This window comes from Sciurus vulgaris, assembly GCF_902686455.1.
Source record: "Sciurus vulgaris genome assembly, chromosome: 3".
Classification (NCBI taxonomy): domain Eukaryota; kingdom Metazoa; phylum Chordata; class Mammalia; order Rodentia; family Sciuridae; genus Sciurus; species Sciurus vulgaris.
In genome coordinates this window covers 154479534-154502195 of record NC_136463.1, presented here as the reverse complement: position 1 = coordinate 154502195, position 22662 = coordinate 154479534, and the positions used below count along the sequence as shown (strand labels likewise).

General features: G+C 35.9%; 1 protein-coding gene across 4 annotated transcripts in view; it reads left to right on the top strand.

The window, feature by feature from the left end:
* The window catches only part of ALS2 (alsin Rho guanine nucleotide exchange factor ALS2), a 73480-nt gene extending 52036 nt beyond the window's left edge, over positions 1–21444 (top strand). For 3 of the 4 annotated variants that reach the window (XM_079130565.1, XM_079130562.1, XM_079130563.1), the window contains 14 exons: positions 299–463; positions 2237–2348; positions 2530–2607; positions 5918–6051; positions 6943–7110; positions 11474–11591; positions 13447–13604; positions 15790–15912; positions 16397–16573; positions 17895–17940; positions 18143–18204; positions 18739–18888; positions 19235–19331; positions 21222–21444. In XM_079130565.1, coding sequence (XP_078986691.1) covers positions 299–463; positions 2237–2348; positions 2530–2607; positions 5918–6051; positions 6943–7110; positions 11474–11591; positions 13447–13604; positions 15790–15912; positions 16397–16573; positions 17895–17940; positions 18143–18204; positions 18739–18888; positions 19235–19331; positions 21222–21260 — 1627 coding nt within the window. In that variant the 3' untranslated portion in view covers positions 21261–21444. The remainder of the gene's footprint in view (positions 1–298; positions 464–2236; positions 2349–2529; positions 2608–5917; positions 6052–6942; positions 7111–11473; positions 11592–13446; positions 13605–15789; positions 15913–16396; positions 16574–17894; positions 17941–18142; positions 18205–18738; positions 18889–19234; positions 19332–21221) is intronic. The other variant, XM_079130564.1, reaches the window with a different exon arrangement.
* The last annotated feature ends 1218 nt before the right edge of the window (positions 21445–22662 follow it).

Genomic DNA, 22662 nt, shown 5'->3' with positions numbered 1-22662 from the left:
TTAATTTTATTACTCTTTAATATTCTTCCCTCTTCATTGACAACTCATTATTTCATTTTCTCATAAGAAACTAACATAACTTTTCTCCATGTTAATAATGTAAAATAACCACTCATTATATCTTTAACTTCTTAGGCTCAATCATTGAAAAATGAGGTTTTGGGTGAAAAGTGACTATATAATCAAGTAAATAAGTGTAGCTACCACTGAGACTGAGTATAATTTTGGAGTTTTTAGACTAAAGTAAGCATCAGAATTCAATGCTTGTCTGATCTTTATCCATTGTTTCCAACTGTAGTTATGCTTCTGGTGAAGTGTTTGAAGGTTGCTTTCAAGATAACATGCGTCATGGTCATGGTCTCCTTCGAAGTGGAAAGTTGACTTCTTCTTCTCCCAGTATGTTCATTGGCCAGTGGGTAATGGATAAGAAAGCAGGATATGGTGTCTTTGATGATATCACTAGGTATGGTATTCTGCTTCTAATCTCAAGTGTAGTGTGTGAGAACAAAAAAAAAAAAAAAAGCAAGGAGATAAATTTTAACAACCTTTATATTCAGCATACAGCATATTAGATGGAATAAAAGTAGTGTTAAAGTGTGTCTCAAATACACTGGTTTTCTACAAGATTAGTTTTGTCTATCTCTATCCTCCATCTGGCATTTTTGTGAATATTTGTGTAGGTATATAGAGGATAAGGTTCTTATACTTCTCCAAAAGTAGTGATAGTGGGACTGGGGATTAGCTCAGCTGGTAAAGTGCTTGCCTCGAGTGCACAAGGCCCTGGGTTCAATCCCCAGCACCACAAAAAAAAAAAAAAGTAGTGATAGTTATGTGGAGGCAGAGCATCTTCATTCAACAACATTAACAAAATTTTCATAAGGAAGCAGAGTTATCAGGCATTATCTTTTCCATTTTCTTGTGAGCCAGACAATAGATTACTTCTTTATGAGATCAGAATAATTAAAAATTTTTGTTTGTACCATTTCCCCTGAAGCTTCACAAAAGTTTCACTGTCTAAAAGAAGTTACCACATCTTTATTATACCAAAAAACTTTTTTAAAAAATAAATTTGGTACCCAGGATTAAAACCAGAGGTGCTTAACCACTGAGCCACATCCCTAGTCCTTTTTATTTTTTTATTTTGAGACAGGGCCTCACTCAATTGCTGAGGCTGACTTTGAACTTGTGATCCTCTTGCCTTGACCTCCTGAGTTGCTGGGATTACAGGTGTGTGCCATCACACCCAGCTAAGGAAAAACTTTTAATGCAGTCAATAGAAAATAGGAACAAAAGGTAGGAGGGAACCAATGGATAAACTTTAGGGGTTAAAGGTAGAATGGTTTGGAGCTGGGCAAGGTGATGCACGCCTGCAATCCCAGCTGCTCAGGAGGTTGAGCAGGAGGATCACAAGTTCAAGGCCAGCTTCAGCCCTTTAGGGAGACCCAGAGCAACTTTGCAAGACCCTGTCTTAAAATAAAAAATAGGGGCTGAGGTTGTGGCTCAGCAGTAGAGCATTTGCCTAGCATGAGTGAGGCACTGGGTTTGATCCTGAGCACTGCATATAAATGAATAGAGGTATTGTGTCCACTACAACAAAAAAAAAAAAAAAAAAAAAAAAGGAAAAAGGAAAAATTAAATAAAAATTTAAAAAAGGACTGAGAATAAAGTGCCCCTGGGTTCAATCCTCAGTACCCACCTTACCCCAAAGAAAAGAGAGAATGGTATCTAAACAACTTTCTTCTTAGGGCTTTCTGTCAGGTCAGAGACTTGTTATCGTGCCTGCAAACCAGGAATCAAGCCTAATAAAATAAAATTCAGTTAACTAAACCTTGGGGAGGAATATATTCCTTTTGCCTCCGTATTTGATTTGGCCTGATTTACTTTGGACTTACTATATACTAATCCCACCCATGTTATTAATTGACATAGCTTCCATAATACGGGATTTTTTGAATTGTTGCTTTTATTAAACTGTTTGATTAAAGGTCTCAAGGAAATCCATAAAGTAATACAAATCTGTGTCAGGTAGGACACAATATTAAATTCCAGAGAGAACATGACTTGGAATAAGATGTCTTTTGCTGTCACATTGTCCCATGTTTGAGGGGACAGTTAACTGCTTTAACTAAAAAAATGGAACTGATATCAATCTAGGTTTGGGATCTCTCATGTAATAATTTTTCAAATCTGATTTATTTTTATTATTGGTGATTTTTCCTTTCTTTTTTCTGTGCAGGGGAGAAAAGTACATGGGAATGTGGCAAGATGATGTGTGTCAAGGGAATGGTGTGGTTGTAACCCAGTTTGGATTATACTATGAAGGCAACTTCCACCTTAATAAAATGATGGTGAGTGGAGTGTTCACATGTAGCTACCACTGACTTTTAAGTCATCTTTTTGTTAGTGTTCTACCTTTTTGGTGCTGTTTTTCTGTCTTTTAAGATTACGTTAAGCTTTATGGATATGGCTGCACGTGCTTTGTTACTTGCCTTTTGTGTGTTGTGATTTTTGTTTTGTTTTTTCACATAGGGAAATGGGGTTTTACTTTCCGAAGATGATACTATCTACGAAGGAGAATTTTCAGATGACTGGACTCTTAGTGGAAAGGTTGGAATTATTTTGTCTCCCTAATACATTTATTTTGTAATTTCTCTTGACTTCAAATAAATTAATTTATATACCATAAAATACACTGCTTTTAGGTGTACATAACAGCAATTTTAAGAAAATACATAGAGTTATATAGCCATCACCACATCCTAGTTTTAGAACATGTCCAACTGCTAAAAAGATCCCTCCTGCCATTTACAGTCACTCCCATTGCTACCTCTAGGCCAAAGCATCCTGAGTGGACTTTATCATGCTGTAGATTAGCTTTTTTCTGGGTCTTTATTATAAATGGAATCATACTTGTGGTTTCTTCTTTGTGGCTTTTGACACTTAATCATAGTATCTCCATATTGTGGCATGTGTATTACTTTATTCCTTTTTATTTTTAAATGGTATTCTAAAACCACATTTTATCCTTTTGCTAGTCGATGAACCTGGAATAGTTTAATTCTATAGGCTGTTGCAAATAATGCTGCTATGAGCATTTGAATACAGCTTGTGTGCACATATTTTTAATTGCTGAGTTATTTGGTAAATGCTATTTCACATATTAAAGTACAAAAATATTTTTCAAACTGGATACACTATTTTGCATTCCCACCAGCCAGTGTGTACTTAAGACCCTGGATTCAATCCCAGTACTGCAAAAATAAACAAAAGGTTTATAATTTTTAACTTCTTACATTTAGGCCTGTGGTTTACTTTGAGGTAACTTTTGTGGGCTATTTGAGTCTAAATTATTCTTTTTGTTTATGTACAACTAATTGCCCAAAACCTTTTCCCACTGAATCTTCTTAACACCTTTGTTAGAATTAATTGATCATGAAGTGTGTTTATTTCTGAACTCTTATATTACATTGATTAACATGTCTGTCTTTGTGTTCGTATTGCCTTATCTTGATTACTGGAGCTTTCCAGTAAGTTGTAAAATTAGGAAGGGTAAATCATTCAGCCTTGTTTTTTTCCAAGATTACTTTGGCTATTCTGGATCTTTGGTCTTTCTATATAAATTTTAGGGTTGGCTTGTCAAACTCTGTAATAAATCCTGTTGGGATTTTGATAGTGATCTGTTGAATCTATCTATTAGTTTTGAGAATAATTGGCAGTAATAATTTTGAAATCTTCTAATCCATATGTACATTTCACAGTTTACGTAGATTTTTAATTTCTCCCAGTAATGTGTAGTTTTCAATGTACATTTCTTGTTTCTGTGGTTAAACTTACTCTTAGGTATAATGTTATTGTAAAGAGAACTGTTTTCTTTATTTTTGGATTGTTCATTGCTGTTATATAAAAATACAATTGATTTTGTATTTTGTTCTTATATCCTGAAACCTTGCCCAATTAATTTATTCTGGTTCTAGTGCTTGTTTTTGTAGACTTGTTAGAATTTCTTACATACAGAATTATGTCATCTACAAATAAGACAGTTTTGCTTCTTCTTTTATACTGACTTGAATCCTCAATAAAATGTTGAATGGATGTAGTAAGAGTGAACATATTTACGTTGTTCCCTATTTTAGGCAAAAAGCATTTTTGTCACAGAATTTTTTCTGCATCTATTAAGATATGAACAGGTAGTTTTTGTACATTATTCCACCAATATATTTATTGGTTGCTTTTCTGATGTGAAACCAACCTTACTTTTCTGGGATAAATTATGCTTGGTCGTGGGTATATAAGCCTTTTTATATATTGCTGAATTTTTTTTTTTTTTTTTTTTTTTTTTTTTTTTTTTTTCAAATAGGTTCTCATTACGTTTCCCAGGTTGGTATCAAACTCTTGGGCTCAAGTAGTCGTATTGCCTCAGCATCCCCAAGTACTGGGATTATAAGGCACAACATTTCACCCAGCTTGTTGCTAGATGTGATAGTATTTTGTTAAGGATTTTTGCATCTATATGTCTGAAAGATGATGGTTTGTGGTTTTCTTTTCTCATGATTTCTCCCCAACTCTGCCCCCCACCCCTCCAGAACTATACTGTTGATGGAACCCAGGACCTCATGATGCTAGGCAAGCATTCTGCCACTGTGTTACACTTCCAGTCTCTTTGGTACAAGTTGAGAAGTTTCTCTCCTATTTCCTAAGTTTGTGAAGCCCTGGCATTGTTTATTTTTTGAGTGTTTGGAAAAATTCATCAGAAAAGTCATGTGGACCTGAGCATTACTTTATGAGAAGATTTTTATTTCTGACTTTTTTTCTTAATTTAGGTCTATTCAGATATTCTGTTTCTTCTTGAGTGAGTTTTGGTCATTTGTGTCCTCGTAGAAATTTTTCTTCTTTTATCTAAGTTATTTAATTTGTTGTCATATGGTAGTTCTCTTAGTATTACCCTGTTTTAGTTCATTTGTGGTGCTTCAGCAAATAACCCAGACTGAGAGGCTTATCTCCTCACATATCTGGAGGCTGGGAAGTCCAAGGTCAAGCACCAGCTTTGGTTTCTGGTGAGGGCCTTCCTGCTGCATCCTTCCATGATAGCAGGTACAGACACATGGTAGAAGGTCGAAGGGCAAAGGTTGTAAGCTAGTTCCCTCCAGCCCTTTTATAAGGCATTAATCCATTAATCCACATGACCTAATCACTTCCCCCAAAGACCTCCCTACCTCTTAATCCCACCCTAATGAGAATTAAGTTTCAACCTGAATTTTGGAGGGGACACACACCAAAACCATAGTACCTTCTAACCTTTTATATTTATGCTAATAATATCCCTGTTTCATTCTTGATTTTATAAATTTATGTCCTCTTTTCCTGATCGGTTTAATTAAATATGTGTTAATGTACCTTTTCAAAGAAGCAACTTTTGGTTTCATTGATTTTTTTTTTTTCCTCCATTTTTTTTGTTTTCTAGTTCATTGATTTCTGTTCTAATCTTTATTCCTTCCAACTTCTTGCTTTTGGTTTTGTTTGTTTCCCTTGTTCTAGTTTTGTAAGGGAGAATCACATGTTACTAATTTGAGATTTTTCTTAATTTTCCTAGACAGGCGTTAACTGCTGTAAATAACTTCCTAAGCACTGCTTTAGCCTCAGTCCATAAATTTTAATAGGATTTAGATGTTCATACATCCGAAAATGTTTTCCAATTTTTCTTGTAGATTTTTTTCTTTTACCCATGGATCATTTTCATACATTTTTTTTGGACTTGCACATATACACGTTTTGTTGTTATTGTTTATCAAAGAGTTGGGGACTGGTGAAATCAAATTAAACAGAAAATTGTTAACAATTTAGTGTTTTTTCCTCTTAATTTTTAGATTTGAAAATAATTCCTCTAAGTCTACATTTTTTCCCCTCTAACTTTACCTAGGGAACATTGACCATGCCAAATGGAGATTATATTGAAGGTTACTTTAGTGGAGAATGGGGATCTGGGATAAAAATCACTGGAACCTACTTCAAACCTAGTCTGTATGAGAGTGACAAAGACAGACCAAAAGTTTTGTGAGTAACTCATGTTAATTCTGGATTAATTATCGAACGTTTTGAGTTGTTTTGTTTTCATCAGAACTGGTACATATTTTTTAATATCAATATCAATCAAGTTTTTAAAGTCTTCATGGCAAAACAGTGAAATGCCTGAATTGTCAATTGACACTGTGGATTACTAAATCTATAGTCTTGGCTTAAATTATAAGTCTTAGTAATAGATATTTAAAATAAAAGTTACTAGAGATAAGAGTAATCCAGCTGTTAATGTTGCAGGTGTCTAATTGACTGAAAGAACATTTTTAAGTAGAATCCTTACACAACTTGAATTTGAAAAGTAAAGATCAGGCAGACAGACACAGTCCCCCCCATGTGGACTAGCACAGTCTGCATATGAGTTAAAAAGGCAAATCCTAACTTTATTTGTTCTTTCAAGGTTTTGCCTTAAGCCGTTCCTTTATTAGCTTTGTTTTTATTTTTTGGTAGTATCTCAGAGTCTTTGTTCCAATGGGAGCTTGATGTGTTTTCTGTACCATGCTTATTTTTAGGCTTATTTTTAGGGTTTTGAAACCCTGTGTGTGATGTATTTCACAATTCTCATCACTGACTGTGCAAAGTACAGAAAGTCCTTGTTTTAACATGAATCAGTTTTACAAAATCAAATCTGTGGAAATGTAGGAGGCAGAAGAGTCGATTCTGATGTGGTGTAAACTTAAAAATCCATAAACTTTAATAAAAATTAATTAAGTAAAAAGTATCTCTACCAAGTTTTCATTCAGTGTTTTTAAAATAGAACTAAGCAGTTTTGATCATAGAAGTATTCTCAGTTATATATTAGAAAGTTTTTATTCTTCAGAATGATTTTGCACAAAAGAAGTGAGTTCGTGACTGCTGTGGATTTATTAGCAGGAAACTAGGAAACCTGGCTGTGGCGGCTGATGAGAAGTGGAGAGCGGTATTTGATGAATGTTGGCATCAGCTGGGCTGTGAGAGCCCAGGCCAAGGGGACGTTTGGAAAGCCTGGGACAATATTGCTGTGGCCTTGACCACCAATCGGCGCCAGCACAGAGACAGGTGAGTGAAGACCTGCCCTGCACAGGACATAGCATGTTAGGAAGATGTAACTTAGAATTAGTAAGTAGTCAAGGCTCTCTGCATTCAATTATAAAATATAATTCAATTTAAAAGTTAATTATGGGCTGGAGATCCAGCTCAGTTGTTAGAGTGCTTGCCTTGCATGCACAAGACCCTGGGTTCAATCCCTGGCCCCAGACACACACAAAAAAGTTACTCATGTATTCCTTCTGGGTAAGATGGATTAAAGCACACCTCTCTTATCTTCTATCAAACTCAAATGAAACCTGGAATATATGAACAGTTAACTTTGAGAACTCTGAAAAGTAAACATCAACAAGTGAAGTAAAGAACTCCTGAATTCAGAGTGCCACCAAACCAGTGCTGGGTTTACTAGCTTTTTGCCCCATTGTTTCTCAGCCTGAACTCAGTGCAACCTGGAACCTGAAAGTAAGCCCTGTGGTACCGACAGACAGAGATCTAGAAGATGCCCTCTGCTTCTGGCTCAAGTAGTGAGACAGGACTCATAAAACTCAGAACAGAGCCTGTGCACCTGCCTTTCTTCCATCTCACATGCCGCAGCCTCCAGGTGCTTCAGTAGCAGAGGTAGCAGTGGCAGTAGCCAGAGCAGCCATGAACAGGAGGTTTGCAGGAGCCACAACCCAAAGGAATGGAATCTTTTCCCTCTGTTGATGGATTGTCAGGTCCAAGAGACAAGGCAAACCCCATTTTTGGGGAATGGGGGCGGGGTGCGGACGCACTCTGTACTCCCACTATTAGGTCCCAGATGTGGTACATTCACAGAAGTGGGCATTTTCTGGCTGGAGGACTGAGACAGGAAGTTCTGAAAACCTGAAAATACCAGGGAGGTAACAGAAGTGCTCTGGAAACAATCCCATAGCATTGTCTGTGAACTCCTGGGCTCTCCTCAGACTGCATATACTTGGATTTAATCTTAATTAGCTATTCAGACATTTTGAGAACTGAGCTAATAGGTCAGTTCCAAATTGACCATTAAGTTCACAGTTCAGACCCAAATAGGATTATAGAGGCTTTGAGCAATGAACTGACATTAGCACCATACCCCACAAGACTAAAATAAAAATGCTGACTGTTTTAGGGACTCCTAAGATTACCTACACGTTCACTGATTCACAAGACTCAAAATATAATTGTATTCACAAGTACACAGTTATACTCACAAGTAAGATTATGGCAACACAATAAGGGTACATAGCCACATTCTAAGGGAGGAACGCAGGGAGAGTCTAGAGAATTCCACATGTAAACTTCCCATGCTCTCCTTTCTGTGAGGAGTCACACCAAAGCACACATTCTTCCCAGTAGTAAAATGCAGTTACACATGTACAGTGTCTCTGCCCAGGAAAGCACATTGATACCCAGTGTAGCTGGTCACATTGGTACCTTATGCCTGGCAACTACCAGACTTCCACAGTTACAGATAGAAATCAGATGTTCACTGTAAATCACATTGTTAATATGTCTGTGGATAGCGTATACCCTTATCAGTATAGGGAACTTTTAGCAAGCTTAGTTCCCAGGCTCCAGCCAAGGGCCAGCCTTAAAAACAGGTCATTCTAAAGATAACAATGCAGGCAAAAAGATCTCTTTTATTTATGTCAATATTTGCCACAGGATATAAACAGGACCCTGAGTAACCATGAAAACCTCAACTCATTAGAGGAGACAGTCAACAGACATCAACAATGAAATGATGTAGATGTTAGAGTTGCCTGACAAGAACTTAATTATTTATTTTTTTATTGGTGCCTAACAAGAACTTTGAAGCAGCTGTTATAAAAATTCTGAAATGAGCAATCAAGAATCCTTGAAAAAAAAATACCAGAACTGAAATCATCAGCAAAGAAATTTAAAAAAAATAATTCAGAACCAAATAGAAGTAGTAGAGTTGAAAAATATAGTAACCAAAACAAGTCACCATATACTCAAGCAGAATAGAGATGGCAGTATAAGAGCCAGTGAACTTGAAAACAGATCAGTAGGAATTAGCCAGGCAGAACAACAGAGAAAAAACATGGTGGGAAAATAAAAGAATAAAGCCTTGAGATCTATGGGTCTTATTTGTGTCCCGAGAATTCTAAAAGAAGGCAAGAAAGAATATGGAGTTGACAATTTTTTAAAGAAATAATAGAAAAACTTCCCAAGATTGGTGAAGGACACAAACCTGTAGATTCAAGAAGCTGAGCAAACTCCATCTGGAAAAATCTAGAAATCCTTATATGCAGAGGCATCATATTTAGATTCAAAGAATAACATCCTGAAAGCAACTAGAGAAAGTGATTCCTCACACACAGGCAAATAGCAGCTCAAATGACTGCATGTTGATTTCTCATCAGAAAACTTGGAGGCCAAAAAGAAATGGCACAATTTCTTTGAGCTAAAAGAAAAATTATAGGTGAACTTTTAAATCTTTCTCCTTTTTCTTGTTTTTCTCCTGCTTTTCTCCAACTACCTTTCTTATTTTCTTATTTTTAAAATTTTTCTAATAACTCCCATAAAGATTGCTTAGCATTTAGACCTAAAGAATATATTAATCCCTATAGCAAACCCTTACTAAACTACCTCTTGTAATTCTAAGTATTTATTTGAGCTATTCCTTTATTGTTAGATTTATGCCATCTTTCATTTACATGTATCAATTGCTTTCTAATACTCAGGAATTGAAGAAGGAAAATTCATCAAGTGTCCATTTATTCAGAATATAAATGTTTTTCTGAATAATCAAATGTTGTGGTTTCCTGAAGGTTACTTAGTTCTCTGAATAAATTATCAATTTTCAAATAGCTGAGATTCTAAGCTCAATATAATTACATAGAAATTAAATTCCAGAAGTAGAAGTCTAACAAGTAGTGATTTTATTCTAGCCTAGAGAGGTTAATCTAGATTTTGTCATTGAATAACCAGAAGGTATGTACCTTGAGCCCCAAAGGGTATGCAATTCAATTTTTGATTGGGATTTAAAATAAAATCCCTATAATATCTCTTTTCTTGCTATTTCTCTGGTCTTTTTGTTGTTGTTGTTGTTATTGTTTTGGTACCAGGGATTGAATTCAGGAGCACCTAATCACTGAGCCACATTGCCCTATTTTTTGTGTTTTATTTAGAGACAGGGTCTCACAGAGTTGCTTAACACCTCGACATTGCGGAGGCTGGCTTTGAACTCAGGATCTTCCTGCCTTAGCCTCCCAAGCTGCTAGGATTGTAGGTGTGCGCCACTGTGCCTGGTTCTCTGTTTAAAATTTTAAGAAATCAAATCTACGAAGGTCATTTTTTTGTACTATATTTGAGATAAAGAGGTATTGATTATAATATTTCATTCATGTAGTTCACAATTATTACCTTCTCCTCTGTCAGTAGGTAAACTTGAAACTTCCAAAATTGACTAAAACCATGGACGGACCCTTGTGTGTGATGCAGTTGGTTAGCCTTCACTGTACAGCCTATCCTGGAGAGCTTAGCCCTAAACTAGCCCTCCAGCTAACCTTGCTTAACTGCCATTGGGTATTCCTGAGAATTCAGAATGAACAGACTGTAAATAAAACCATGTTGCTACCTTATTTATCTTAAGTAATATAATAATGATTATGTGCTATTTCCAGTTTCTAACTGGTTGTAATATAACAGTAGAGTGCCTTTGCCAAAAATTTCTCTTGGTTCCTAGGATGTGATTTGTCTTAGCCTTTCCATCCAAAACATCCCATTACCCATTAGGTGCTTCCCCTGCCACCTGTGAGAATGCCTTCACTAGCTCCTTGCTTCCTGAGCTCATTTTCATTTCTTCCTTTGCCCTTTGATGTATTTTCCTTTTTCCTCAGCTCCTCACCCTTTTTATTCCATATTCCTCTTATCACTCACTAACCAGGTCTATGACCAGTTTTCTCTTCAAACAAGTGTCATAGATTTCTTAATACCGTGTTTTAGATTGGAGCAAAATTATTAATTTATTGTACTTGGTATGGAGTAATCTTAAATGCAATTTGAATGAGCACTATGTTGACAGGGTACCTAACAGCAAGCAGGTTGTGTACCACTTTTTAACTTATCTGGCCCAGTACTTTGCTTGTTGCTCTACTTCACTCTTAGTTAGTAACTACGTTTCATGTGCACATTTACAATTATTTGCTTGCTTTTTTTTTTAATTTTTTTTTTTTAGTTCTCAATGGATCTTTTATTTTATTTATTTATATGTGGTGCTGAGTATTGAACCCAGGGCCTCACACATGCCAGGCAAGAGCTCTACCACTGAGCCACAACTCCAGCCCCCAATTATTTGCTTTCTTAATTTGAAATACATAATGGGCTTTCCTTTCCCTATTTATAGTCCAGAAATACTAAGTCGTTCACAAACTCAGACACTGGAAAGTTTGGAATTCATTCCACAGCATGTTGGTGCCTTCTCTGTGGAGAAATATGACAACATCAAGAAGTACTTAATAAAGGTAAGCTAGAGTCCAAATTACATTGGTTTTGAGAATTAATAATGAAACTACAGTAACATATTTTGCAAATGTTAACCTAATCCTGGTTTAATTTTCTGAGTATTTTGCAAATTCTCTGAGTACTAAGATCACATTTCCACATGAAGATTATCTCCTTATTAGGATAAGACTTTTTAAGTTTTATAAGATGTTGAAGGGGATTCTGGAGACTTAAGACAATTCAGAGTGGCTTTTTGTTAGTAACATTAGCAAACTAGAGATCGTATAAAGTACATTGTCCCCACCCTCTGAAACTCTTCAGTTCTTTCTCAACCCTGTAAGATCAGCTAGAGTTCCATATGCATTGGTTGTGGTGCAGGAAGGAAATACATATTATGAAAAATCAAAGGAATTGAAGCATCAGTGACCAGTATTTGGTTTTCTTCAACACAACACTTCATATAATATTTTTCTCAAGTTTAAAATACATTAGAGTCCTTCATTGGTGTTCCCTGTCAGGACTTCCAAAGCTATTTTTCCAAGATGTTAAAAGGATTCTTTGATTAAGAAGATTAGGAACTCTAATCACCATTTTTCTACTCTCTAGTTCTGTCATTTCAACTCATTTAGGTTCCACATGATTGAGAACATGCGGTATTTATCTTTCTTTTGGGAAGGTATTAGGGATCTAACTTAGAGGTACTTAATCACTGAACCATATCCTGAGCCCTATTTTATTTTCTATTTTGGGACAGGACCTTGATAAGTTGCTGAGACTGGCTTTGAATTTGCAACCCTCCTGCCTGAGCCTCCCAAGTGGCTAAGAAAATAGGCATGTGTCATTGCCCCCGCTGGCTTATTTCTCTTAACACTATATTTTTCAGGTCCATTCATATTACTACAAATGACAGAGTTTTGTCCTTTTTTTTTGACTCAGTAGCTCTGTTATTTCTTATTCTTTGCTGAATAAGAGAAGGTGTTCTGTTACACAGAGGGCAATTATGCTTAACAGGATTGTGTCATATAATTTCAAATAGCTGAAGAGAGGATTTTTAAATTTTTTAATTATTTTTTATTTTTGCAAAAAATCCCACAATTTTATTTATTCTTTGACTTACTCTTTGATCTGTTTTAATAAGGAACACCTGTATATTTCTTACTTCTCTGGGCTGGTTCATCTTACCATACAATAAATAGGGACCAGATAGCCACATTTTCCTGCTGAATAAGCATATGCCTAGAAAAGCCAATTTTCCTGACATTAAATTCATGCTTATAAAAACCTTGAAGCAAAAATTATAGTAAAAAAAAAATTAACCTTTTTAGATGTATCAGTCCAATATAGAAGGTATCACTCTGCTTTCTTCTGCAGTTCTTTTTAATCTTCTTTTTTTTTTTATTGAAGATTTTTTTTTTCTCATCCCCACTGCTCCCACCCCTCCCCTCACTCCCCTCTGCATAATCCAAAGTTCCTTCATTCTTCCCTGCCCACCCTGGAAGAGAGGATTTTGGATATTTTCATCACAAAAAAATGATAAATGTTGGAAATGATTGATAACCTCAGTATCCTCAGTTGATCAATATACAATGTGTAAATTTACCCCCCAAAAGCATACTGTTCCTTATACAGGTATGTAGTTAGTATCTATCAGTTAAAAAAGGAGAGAGAAAAGATTAGGAACTCCAGCTCTAGACTGGGTAGATATAATACTTTGAGAAAAGTTAAAGTGTTTGAATTTTTTTGGTCTAAAAAAATTGACTCCTGACATTTTGAAAATTGTTTACTGTGTATGAAATTGCTTATTAGTCGCTTGTTATTGGTTGATCTTGTCATTAATGCGTGTTGACTGACTTCCTTGATTCTCTTCCTGTTCAGGCCTGTGACACTCCTCTGCACCCGCTGGGCAGGCTTGTGGAGACCCTGGTTGCAGTGTATAGAATGACATATGTGGGCGTGGGAGCCAACCGCAGGTTATTGCAGGAGGCAGTAAAGGAGATCAAGTCCTACCTTAAGCGAATCTTCCAGCTGGTGAGGTGAGAGATGTGTTCACTGAAGTCTGAAAGCGATGGAATACTCATTTATATGAATGCCTGGGTGTCTTCACCCTAAATCTAGACATAACAGCTTTGTGAAGAATCATAAATGTTACCATTTATCACATAAATTATTCCTCAAGAAAATTATTTTATGCCACAGGTCCTTAAATAGAGTAAATAATGAGCTGGGCACAGTGGCACATTCCAGCTATTGGAGGCTGAGGTAGAAAGATCAGAAGTTCAAGGCCAACCTGGGCAACTTAGCAATACCCTGTCTCAAAATAAAATAAAAAGGGCTGAGAATGTAGCTCAGTGGTAGAGTGTTTGCCTAACAAATGTGAAGTCTTGGGTTCAATTCCCAGTATCTCAAAAAAAATTTTTTTTAATTGTTTATTCTATAAACAAAAAAAAAAATATGAACCTTAGTCATTGTTACTTATTTCCTTTTATGTTTTCTTGCTCACTAAATGTTTCAGAAGGCTGAAATAAATGTATGTTTGTCTGTTTTCAATTATAATTGGTATGAAGCGTAGTTGTCTTCTTACCTGGATTTAATTTCTAAGCAAAAGCATGCTTCTAAAACCTAACCACAAAGTAGGTGAGGTTCAATATAAATTTTTGTCCCAGAGTATTTATGTCCTGTCCTTTGACAATGGCATCATATATCTTAATTTATTCAACAAATACCTTTTGAGTATTTCTGTGTGTTACCCACCATTCTGTGATTTGGGGGAATTTATCAGTGAACAAGGTAAAAACAAACATCAAAACAAAACAAAAATAAACTGTTCTAAGCAAATAAAAAACATGTATGTCAGGTTGATTAGCATTTTTGAGAAGAATAAGGAAGGGAGGATGGTTAGAGGTAAGATGTTGCTATTTTATAGAAGGTCAAAGAAGCCTAACTAATCAGGTAATATTTGAGCAGAGACTTTGAACAAAGAAAGGAAATGTTTCAGGTTTTGAGGGAATAGTGTGTCCACCAAAAAGATAATTGAGCTGGAACGGGTGCAGCGGTCTGTGCCTTATAATCCCATCAACTTAGCGGCCGAGGCAGAAGGATCACAAGTTTGAATCCAGGTTTGTCACTTTGGCAACACCCTGTCTAAAATGAAAACTAGAAAAGGCTGGGGATACAGCTCAGTGGTAGAGCATCCCTGGTTTCAATCCCCAGTACCCCACTCCCCCCCAACACACACACAGAAATCACTGAGCTGGAAGTGTTTCAGATGACATTAGGTACATGTGAATGATGAAAATGAATTTCATGACATTTTTTAGTTTCCCAACAATAAAATTTGGGCAGAGGAAGGGGCAAGGTATTAGTATACACAAATAGAGTGTACAAACAATGACTTTGAAGGGTTGAGATTTAAGTCTGTAAAAATAAAGAGGACAATAAACTTATTTATGGTAGAGGCCACAGCCATACCAGAAGTTAGAGATAAATCTAGGGGAAAATTCAAGTTTAGGGAAAAAAAAAAAACAACCTAATAATTTATAGTCCTATGATCATTTGAAAATTTAGCTTTCAGCAGCTTTACTTTCAAAATTTACATTATTTTGTATAATTTACTTAAAACCATTTTTTCTTAATGTCGAACATATAAATAATATCTAGTAGTATTTGTGTATACTCTAAGAATAATGGTTTCTGATCAGAGTTAGTACAAATTGACCTCAGATAACCTTTGCCAATAAGAAATACATATCTTGTATGGATCATAAATTTTCATTTCTTAGTAATTAGGCAGGGAAAAAAACAGCAAATAAGTGCTTTAGAACTATTATTCACTAGCTACACTTTTTTGGTTCTGGAGATTTAACTCAGAGGTGTTTTACCACTAAACCACATCCCCAGCCATTTTTGTTTTGTATTTTGAGGCAGGATCTCACTAAGTTGCTGAGGACCTCACTAAGTTGCTGAGGTGGGCTTTGAACTTTTGATCCTCCTGCCTCAGCCTCCTAAGCTGCTGGGATTATAGGCATGCACCACTGTGTCCAGCACTAGCTGCACTCTTAATTTTATTCTGTAGAAAGCATCAGTTAAGAATTTCAAAGAACTAAAATACTTGATGACAAAGTTTGATTTCATAGGCCTTGAAATGGATTAACTAATGGAAATGTATTTTTATTCTTTTCAGCCACTCAGAGTACAATTGTATTTATTATTCTTTTGTAGGTTCTTATTTCCTGAGCTACCAGAAGAGGGCAGCACAATTCCTCTCTCGGCTCCTTTGCCATCAGAAAGGAAGTCATTTTGCACAGGAAAATCAGATTCCAGATCCGAATCGCCAGAGCCAGGGTAAATACAGTTGGGTGAGATGGTTAAGAAACCGGGTGAGGGCTAGACAGTCTTGTCCAAAGACTCTTAGGGATAGATGCCTTCTCTAGATCAGTTTTCTCATTTCTACAATGATGTGATTGGGTTTAGGAAGTCTCTAGGTTCCTTTAAGGTCTCTAGTTCTATTAGCCATACCCCAGGAAAGAGCAGCCTTAAGTAATGCCTACCAAGAATAACACCAAAGAAAGCAGCCTCAAAGTATAAACAGTGAATTTTCAGTTAGATTTCCAGTTGTTGAATAGAATTCTTAATTGGACCAAGAAGAATCTCTGGGGCCATGTATAAGTTCCTTACATCAATTCTGTATGTAAAGAGGAGAGTAGCATGATAATTTCCTTAAAATTTTCCATTCATGCTTTTGACTTTAAGAAAGTGGAGCTCTCTTTGATTCTGTATTTGGTTTTAATGTGGATGCCCCTGTCCTTCCATTTTAATAATTGTATAGTTACGTGGTAACAAGTTCTGGATTACTGCTTCCCGTGCTGCTGCCTCGACTCTACCCACCTCTGTTCATGCTTTACGCTTTGGACAATGATCGTGAGGAAGACATTTACTGGGAGTGCGTTCTGCGACTAAACAAGCAGCCAGATCTTGCTCTTCTGGGCTTTCTTGGAGTGCAGAGGTAATACAACAGTTATGAGCAGAAACAAAAGGTTTTAATTGAAGTTCCATCAGCTTTAACAGGAATTTGGTACTTTGAGATCTAGTTTTACATATATATGATTTTTTATATACTTATTTGTATATCTTATTTAGCAAAATAATGATATTTAATAATTCTTATTTCTGAGAGTATTTGGAGATGAGTATGAAACTGCCTATTATGAATATGTTTTTTATTATCATGTTGTTATATATATAGATTAAATATCAGTTTATCTTGCCTATTTTGTAGTTCTTTAAAACAAAATGCTTTTTTGGTACCAGGGATTGAACCCAAGGGTACTTCACCACTGAGTCACACCCCAGCCCATTTATTTACTTATTTATTTATTTATTTATTTATAATTTACAGACAGGGTCTCACTGAGTTACTTAGGGATTCACCAGGTTATTGAGGCTGGTTTTGAACTCATGATCCTCCTGCCTTGGCTTCCCCAGGTGCTGGGATTACATGTGTGTGCTCCCACATCCAGCTCAAAATCCATTTTATATTTACATTCCTCAGAAAAAAATTAGTTGTATTCAGTCTTTGGCATTCTTCCTTCTTCCTTCTTTTTGTAACTTGTAATTCCAAATTACATCAAATTACATCCAAATTACAAATTCCATCTCCAATTTGTAATTTAATATTCTGGATGTATTTTTTTGTCTTAAAGAACTTTTTGTTGGTCCAGGGGAATATTAAGTGATTATGACTTCTTCTTCCCTCAACAATAAAGCTGATCTCCTACTCACTCCATGATTATGTATTTGTACTATCAAAAAAAGTGAATGAACTTTAATTGGACAATTTTCAACACCTCCCCATAGTGAAATAACTTAAGTAAAATTAAAACTGAATGAAGGAAAGATTTTGGCCAGTATCTATTAGTGCACAGGGTTATTGGAGTATAGAATAACAAATCCCATAGAAATATGGTAGAAACTCTTTTTCTTTCTCTCTCTCTTTTTTTTTTTTTTTTGCCAAGGATTGAACCGAGGGGTAGTTAACCATGAGCTATATCCTAGCTTATTTTTTATTTTGAGACAGGGTCTCACTAAGTTGCTGATGCTGGCCTCAAACTTCTCAACTTCCTGCCTCAGCCTCCCAAACTGGGATAACAGGCGTGTGCCACCATGCCCAGCTGATAGAAACTCTTAAATCACTGGAATGTTTATTAAACCTTTGCCTCTCTGCAAAAGTTATTTTCAATGAGAACCAGAAAGCTAATGTAGCTGTCAACTGTTTTTATGGGGATTTTTCTATCATAGTAATTAACAATTTATGGATTTCATTCTAGGAAATTTTGGCCAGTGACCTTGTCAATCCTTGGAGAGAGTAAAAAGGTATAGTAGAACTTAGTTTCCTCTGTAAATATGCTTTTATTTGCCATGAAGGATTCAAAATAGCAAAAAAACAATTCATTTTACTTTGGTAGAATAGTACATCAGTTAACCATCAATGAGCTGCGCTCTGCCATCTGTGTCACTTATTTTTGTGACAAAAGACAGCTTTCTTCTTTGACCCTTGTTAATTTTCTTTTTGTAGGTTTTGCCAACCACGAAAGATGCTTGCTTTGCCTCAGCAGTAGAGTGTCTCCAGCAGATCAGGTAATAAATCTGTGATTTATGGAGAAATCACACAAAGTAGTGGTTAGTTTATTAAGATATTAATAAGATCTATCTTTGCTAAGCTCTGAGCTCCCCCTCTCACTGCCAGATGATCATACTCAACCTGGAGACCAGAAAGTCACTTTTGAGACATTAGGCTTATCTTTTGCTCCAAAATGTGCTTGTGTTTTTGAACGTGGTTACCTGTCTGGAAATGTTCACATTCTTAGCCAAATGGACTTTACCCAAGCTTGTCATTCAGAGAAAAGCATAAATTTAGAAGAATAGGTTCCACATGGGTAAAAGGAAGTGCTAGGTGACCTGTGAATTCTTCCATGTGAGCCATGGCAGCTTCTTTTCTCAAACCCCCATAGGATTAGAGAGATCATCCTTCCCAGTGATTTGGTATGCCCGATGTGTCCAGCTTGAGGCACGTGACACCCAGGAGGGAACATTGTCAAAAAATTAGCAAGAGATGGCTTTATTATGAAAATGATAGGATATAGTTTTATAATTTTTTTTCCCCCACAACAGCACAACATTTACCCCATCAGACAAACTTAAGGTCATCCAGCAGACTTTTGAGGAGATCTCTCAGAGTGTCCTGGCATCGCTGCAGGAAGACTTTTTGTGGTCCATGGATGACTTGTTCCCTGTTTTCTTATATGTGGTGCTACGGGCCAGGTATCTGATCTTTTCTGACTTTAGTACTAGTAAGTCATTACTAGTTGAATTTGCTTTTCATTTGATTGAATTGATGCCAATAATATGCCCTATCACCAGGGAGAAAAAGCAATCCGTTCTCTTCATCCGTTCCACCATGGCATTACCTTTTTTAATTCTCCTTTGCTATTGAGCTACTGGGGGTTGAACCCAGAGCCTCATGGGCAAGTGCTCTACCACTGAACTACATCCCCAGCCTTGGTATTACCTTTTTATTGAACTGTTCTTTCTCTTCCCATCATAGATTTAAAAGGAGGGTGGACTTGTAAGCAGAAATAATTTTAGCACTTTTTTCTCTTTGGGACAGGATTAGGAATTTAGGCTCTGAAGTGCATCTCATTGAGGATTTGATGGACCCTTATCTTCAGCATGGGGAACAGGGCATAATGTTCACCACCTTGAAGGTGAGTGTAGGTATTAGTTATTACTTTTTTTTTAATCTTAAAACTGTCCTTCATTTAACATATGGTAAACCTGTCATTAATCTTTTTCTTTATAGAAAATTTCACTGCAGACATTAAATACCTTTAGAAAAGAACATGTTCATATTTAAAAGCATGATAATATATTGAAGAAAAGTAGGATAAGTCAGTTATTCTTAAATACTATAGCAAATTTCTCACTATTCAGTGTTTTTTTAAATTGAACATTTCAAATGATCATAAATGCTTACATTTATATAAATAACTCTGGAACAAAGAAACAGAGAGGATTCTTAAGTGTCCTAAAAAGTATCCAACAGTAAAGGTATATAATGAAACTAAGGAAAGACACAGAAGGCAGTGTGAAAATAATGGATTTGAATTCCATCTTTTTTCTTTCCCTTGTATTTATTGTAACCAGTAAGTTACATGAGGTACTCTTATCTGGACGCCCTTGAGGGCTTATTAGAAGTAATTTTCACCTACCACCCTGATTTTTTTCTTGGAATTTGGTAGTTACTCTAAAGTTTATCAGAAGAGCAACAGATAGAAAATGACCAGAAAACTTCCAATAAAAGAGAGAGAATAACAGATTCACTCTGTCAGTTAGTGAAATATCACAAAATTATAATAATTAAGATGTAGTAGTATGTTACTGTCAAATAATACCCAAACAGAAGGTAACCCCTGTATAGACAGCACTATAATAAAAATTTCCCATGAAAATGGAAGATTCAAAAATGGAAAAGAGCAGAATAATTTAATAAATGATAAAGCATAGAATAGCTTATTAGGACTTTTGGAGAAAGGGTAGACTAGCAAATTACAGATGCTTTGGGGTTTAAATACAGAGAAAGGAAGAGTGAAGGAAAAACAGGTGAATTGAAGTAAGAAAAAACTAGAATTTAATGTCAGAGTTCTGACGACTTTTAAAACTTTTTAGCTAAAACCATTAATATTTCAGTTAAACAAACTGAAATAGGGAAGAAACTAGGGAGAATATTGACTGCCAATTACTTGTATTGTTAGTGTTTGTTACATGAAGAGTACCTTTAAACATATCACAAAGAAAGAAACAAAATTAGTGAATTTACATGTGGAAAAATGCTCGAACTCACTGAAAATCTAAGTACTGTAAATTTAAACAAGGTATATCATTTTGTGCTTGCTAAATTAGCAGAAATGTGTTAAAATTATACCCAGTGCTGGTGGGTTTATAGCAAAATAATTTCCCACGTTGATAATGGGTAAATAATAGTCACCCTCTGCTGTTATAATTACAATTGCTATAAATTGTTATTATCATAGATATGGTTGACTCTGACTGGGTAATCTTACTCCTGGGAATTTATCATAAGGAGTTTAAAAATGAAAAATGGTATATAGTCCCTGAATGTGGTGTTCTTTGTAGGATGAGTTATTCCCATACCTAGGCACTTTCAGAATCATTGAGGGTGCTTCTTAAAAATGGATTTTTGGAAATTCTGACCCACTAGATCTGCAGCAATGTCCCAGGTGATTCTGATGACAGTTGTTCTAGCATACCTTTAAAAGATCAGTACATTCTGTTCAAACATTAGTGGTTCATTATGTTTCTACTTGATGAAGAATATCATACAGCTTGTAAGAAGTTTTTTGTTTGTTTTAAAATTAGAGGAAAAATTGCAGAATTTTATCTGTATTGATTACAACTAGACAAGAAATAGCTATTGTATGGGGGACTTGACAGGAACAGGGAAAAGTGTAAGCAACTGAATTTGTTGGGCCACCAGTTTTTAATAAGGGATTTTCTTTCTTTAGTTACATCTGCATTGCTTTGTTTATGTAGTTTCTTTAAAAGTAAATCTGATATTATTTTGAACTTTTCTCCAGGCATGTTACTACCAGATCCAGCGTGAGAAGCTTAACTAGGCTGCATAATAGCTTGGAAACTGGATTATCTTCTACCAAGGGTCACAGCACCATCTGGAGTCTTTGTAGTGGTGAAAAAGCAATTGAAATTGAAAAGGACTTTGTGTTATTTTTGGTTGTTATTTCTGAGCCTTACTGAAAATTTGAGCCCTGAGCTCAGGAATAAAAGGAAAAAAAAAAAGAAGACTGTAGTTTAAAGGGAGGTTGGAAAAGGAGGTAGAAATCATATCAAAACCAAAACCTTAGCCTGTGTTAAGTTCCAGAAATTTCGTGCATCTGTTTTGAAAAAGAGGATATCCCTTCCTTCAGTGAAGGGTTTGTCAGCCACGTGGAGTTGTTAGGCAAGTTCCCAGCATAGCTTCTTGCATTAAAGAAGTTGATGGTGAATATTTTTGAGTTTCTGGTTTGCCTGAATCCATCTTTAGTTATCCCACATCTCTTTGCAAGGAGCAGATTGTACTTAAAACTGTAGTAACCACACTATGTCTTCTTAGATCCCTTCTAATCATGTATGTGTCATGCTTCCTTGCTGGGGGAGGGGAAAAAAGAATTTTTAAACTTCAATTTTAACTTTTTCTAAGCTTTTCCACCAGGATATTCACAATGGGAGAGATTCTGTGTAGTGACTACCACCACATCCTAACCCAAGACATAGAATGAATCTAAATAGGAACCTTCTGCCTCCTGAATAACATAGGAATTTTGGTTTTGGTTTCCTCAATATGCTGCAGAAAGTTGAGTACACTGGAATTCAAACACCACTCTGAGCTGCTGTGGAACCTTTATTTGTCCATGTGCAAATGCTGTATTCTGAGGCCTGTGACTGGCAGCCTGATAAGCTTCTGCATACAAGCTGTTACTTTGGTCTGCACTGGAGTTTGGGAAATACAGAAGCAAAGAACTGAGTCGATCCCCAACCTAGTGTTGTGGTTCTTCCCTATACCTCACACCAAACCCAAGATGGAAAGAAAAAGGAAACACGCTTTGACTTTTTCCATCTCTAAAGTATTGTGGCACCTCATCAGTTTAGTGTTTTGCTTTTTAAAAACTGTCTTACTGTAAGTTTTTGGTTTACACTGTACCTGTAACACTAGTAGCTGTTTTCGATAACATAGGTGCTCTTCCTCATCTCATCTACCCACCGCGGTGAACATACGGAGTGTCCTGATTTATGTGAAGTGACTCAGCCGATGTTAATTACTTTTGAAAAAGGATCATGGTTTCTGCTCTACTTTATAATCAAGACAAGTGTTTGTTAAAATACTGTTTTGGAATGTTGGCTGTAATGTAACAGCAATTTTCATAATAAAAGACATTCATCTTTATGAGGTTGTTTTGTGATTACAGAAGAAATGACACAAAGCAGTCTAAAAACTTAAAAGAAACTCAGGCTTCGTATTTC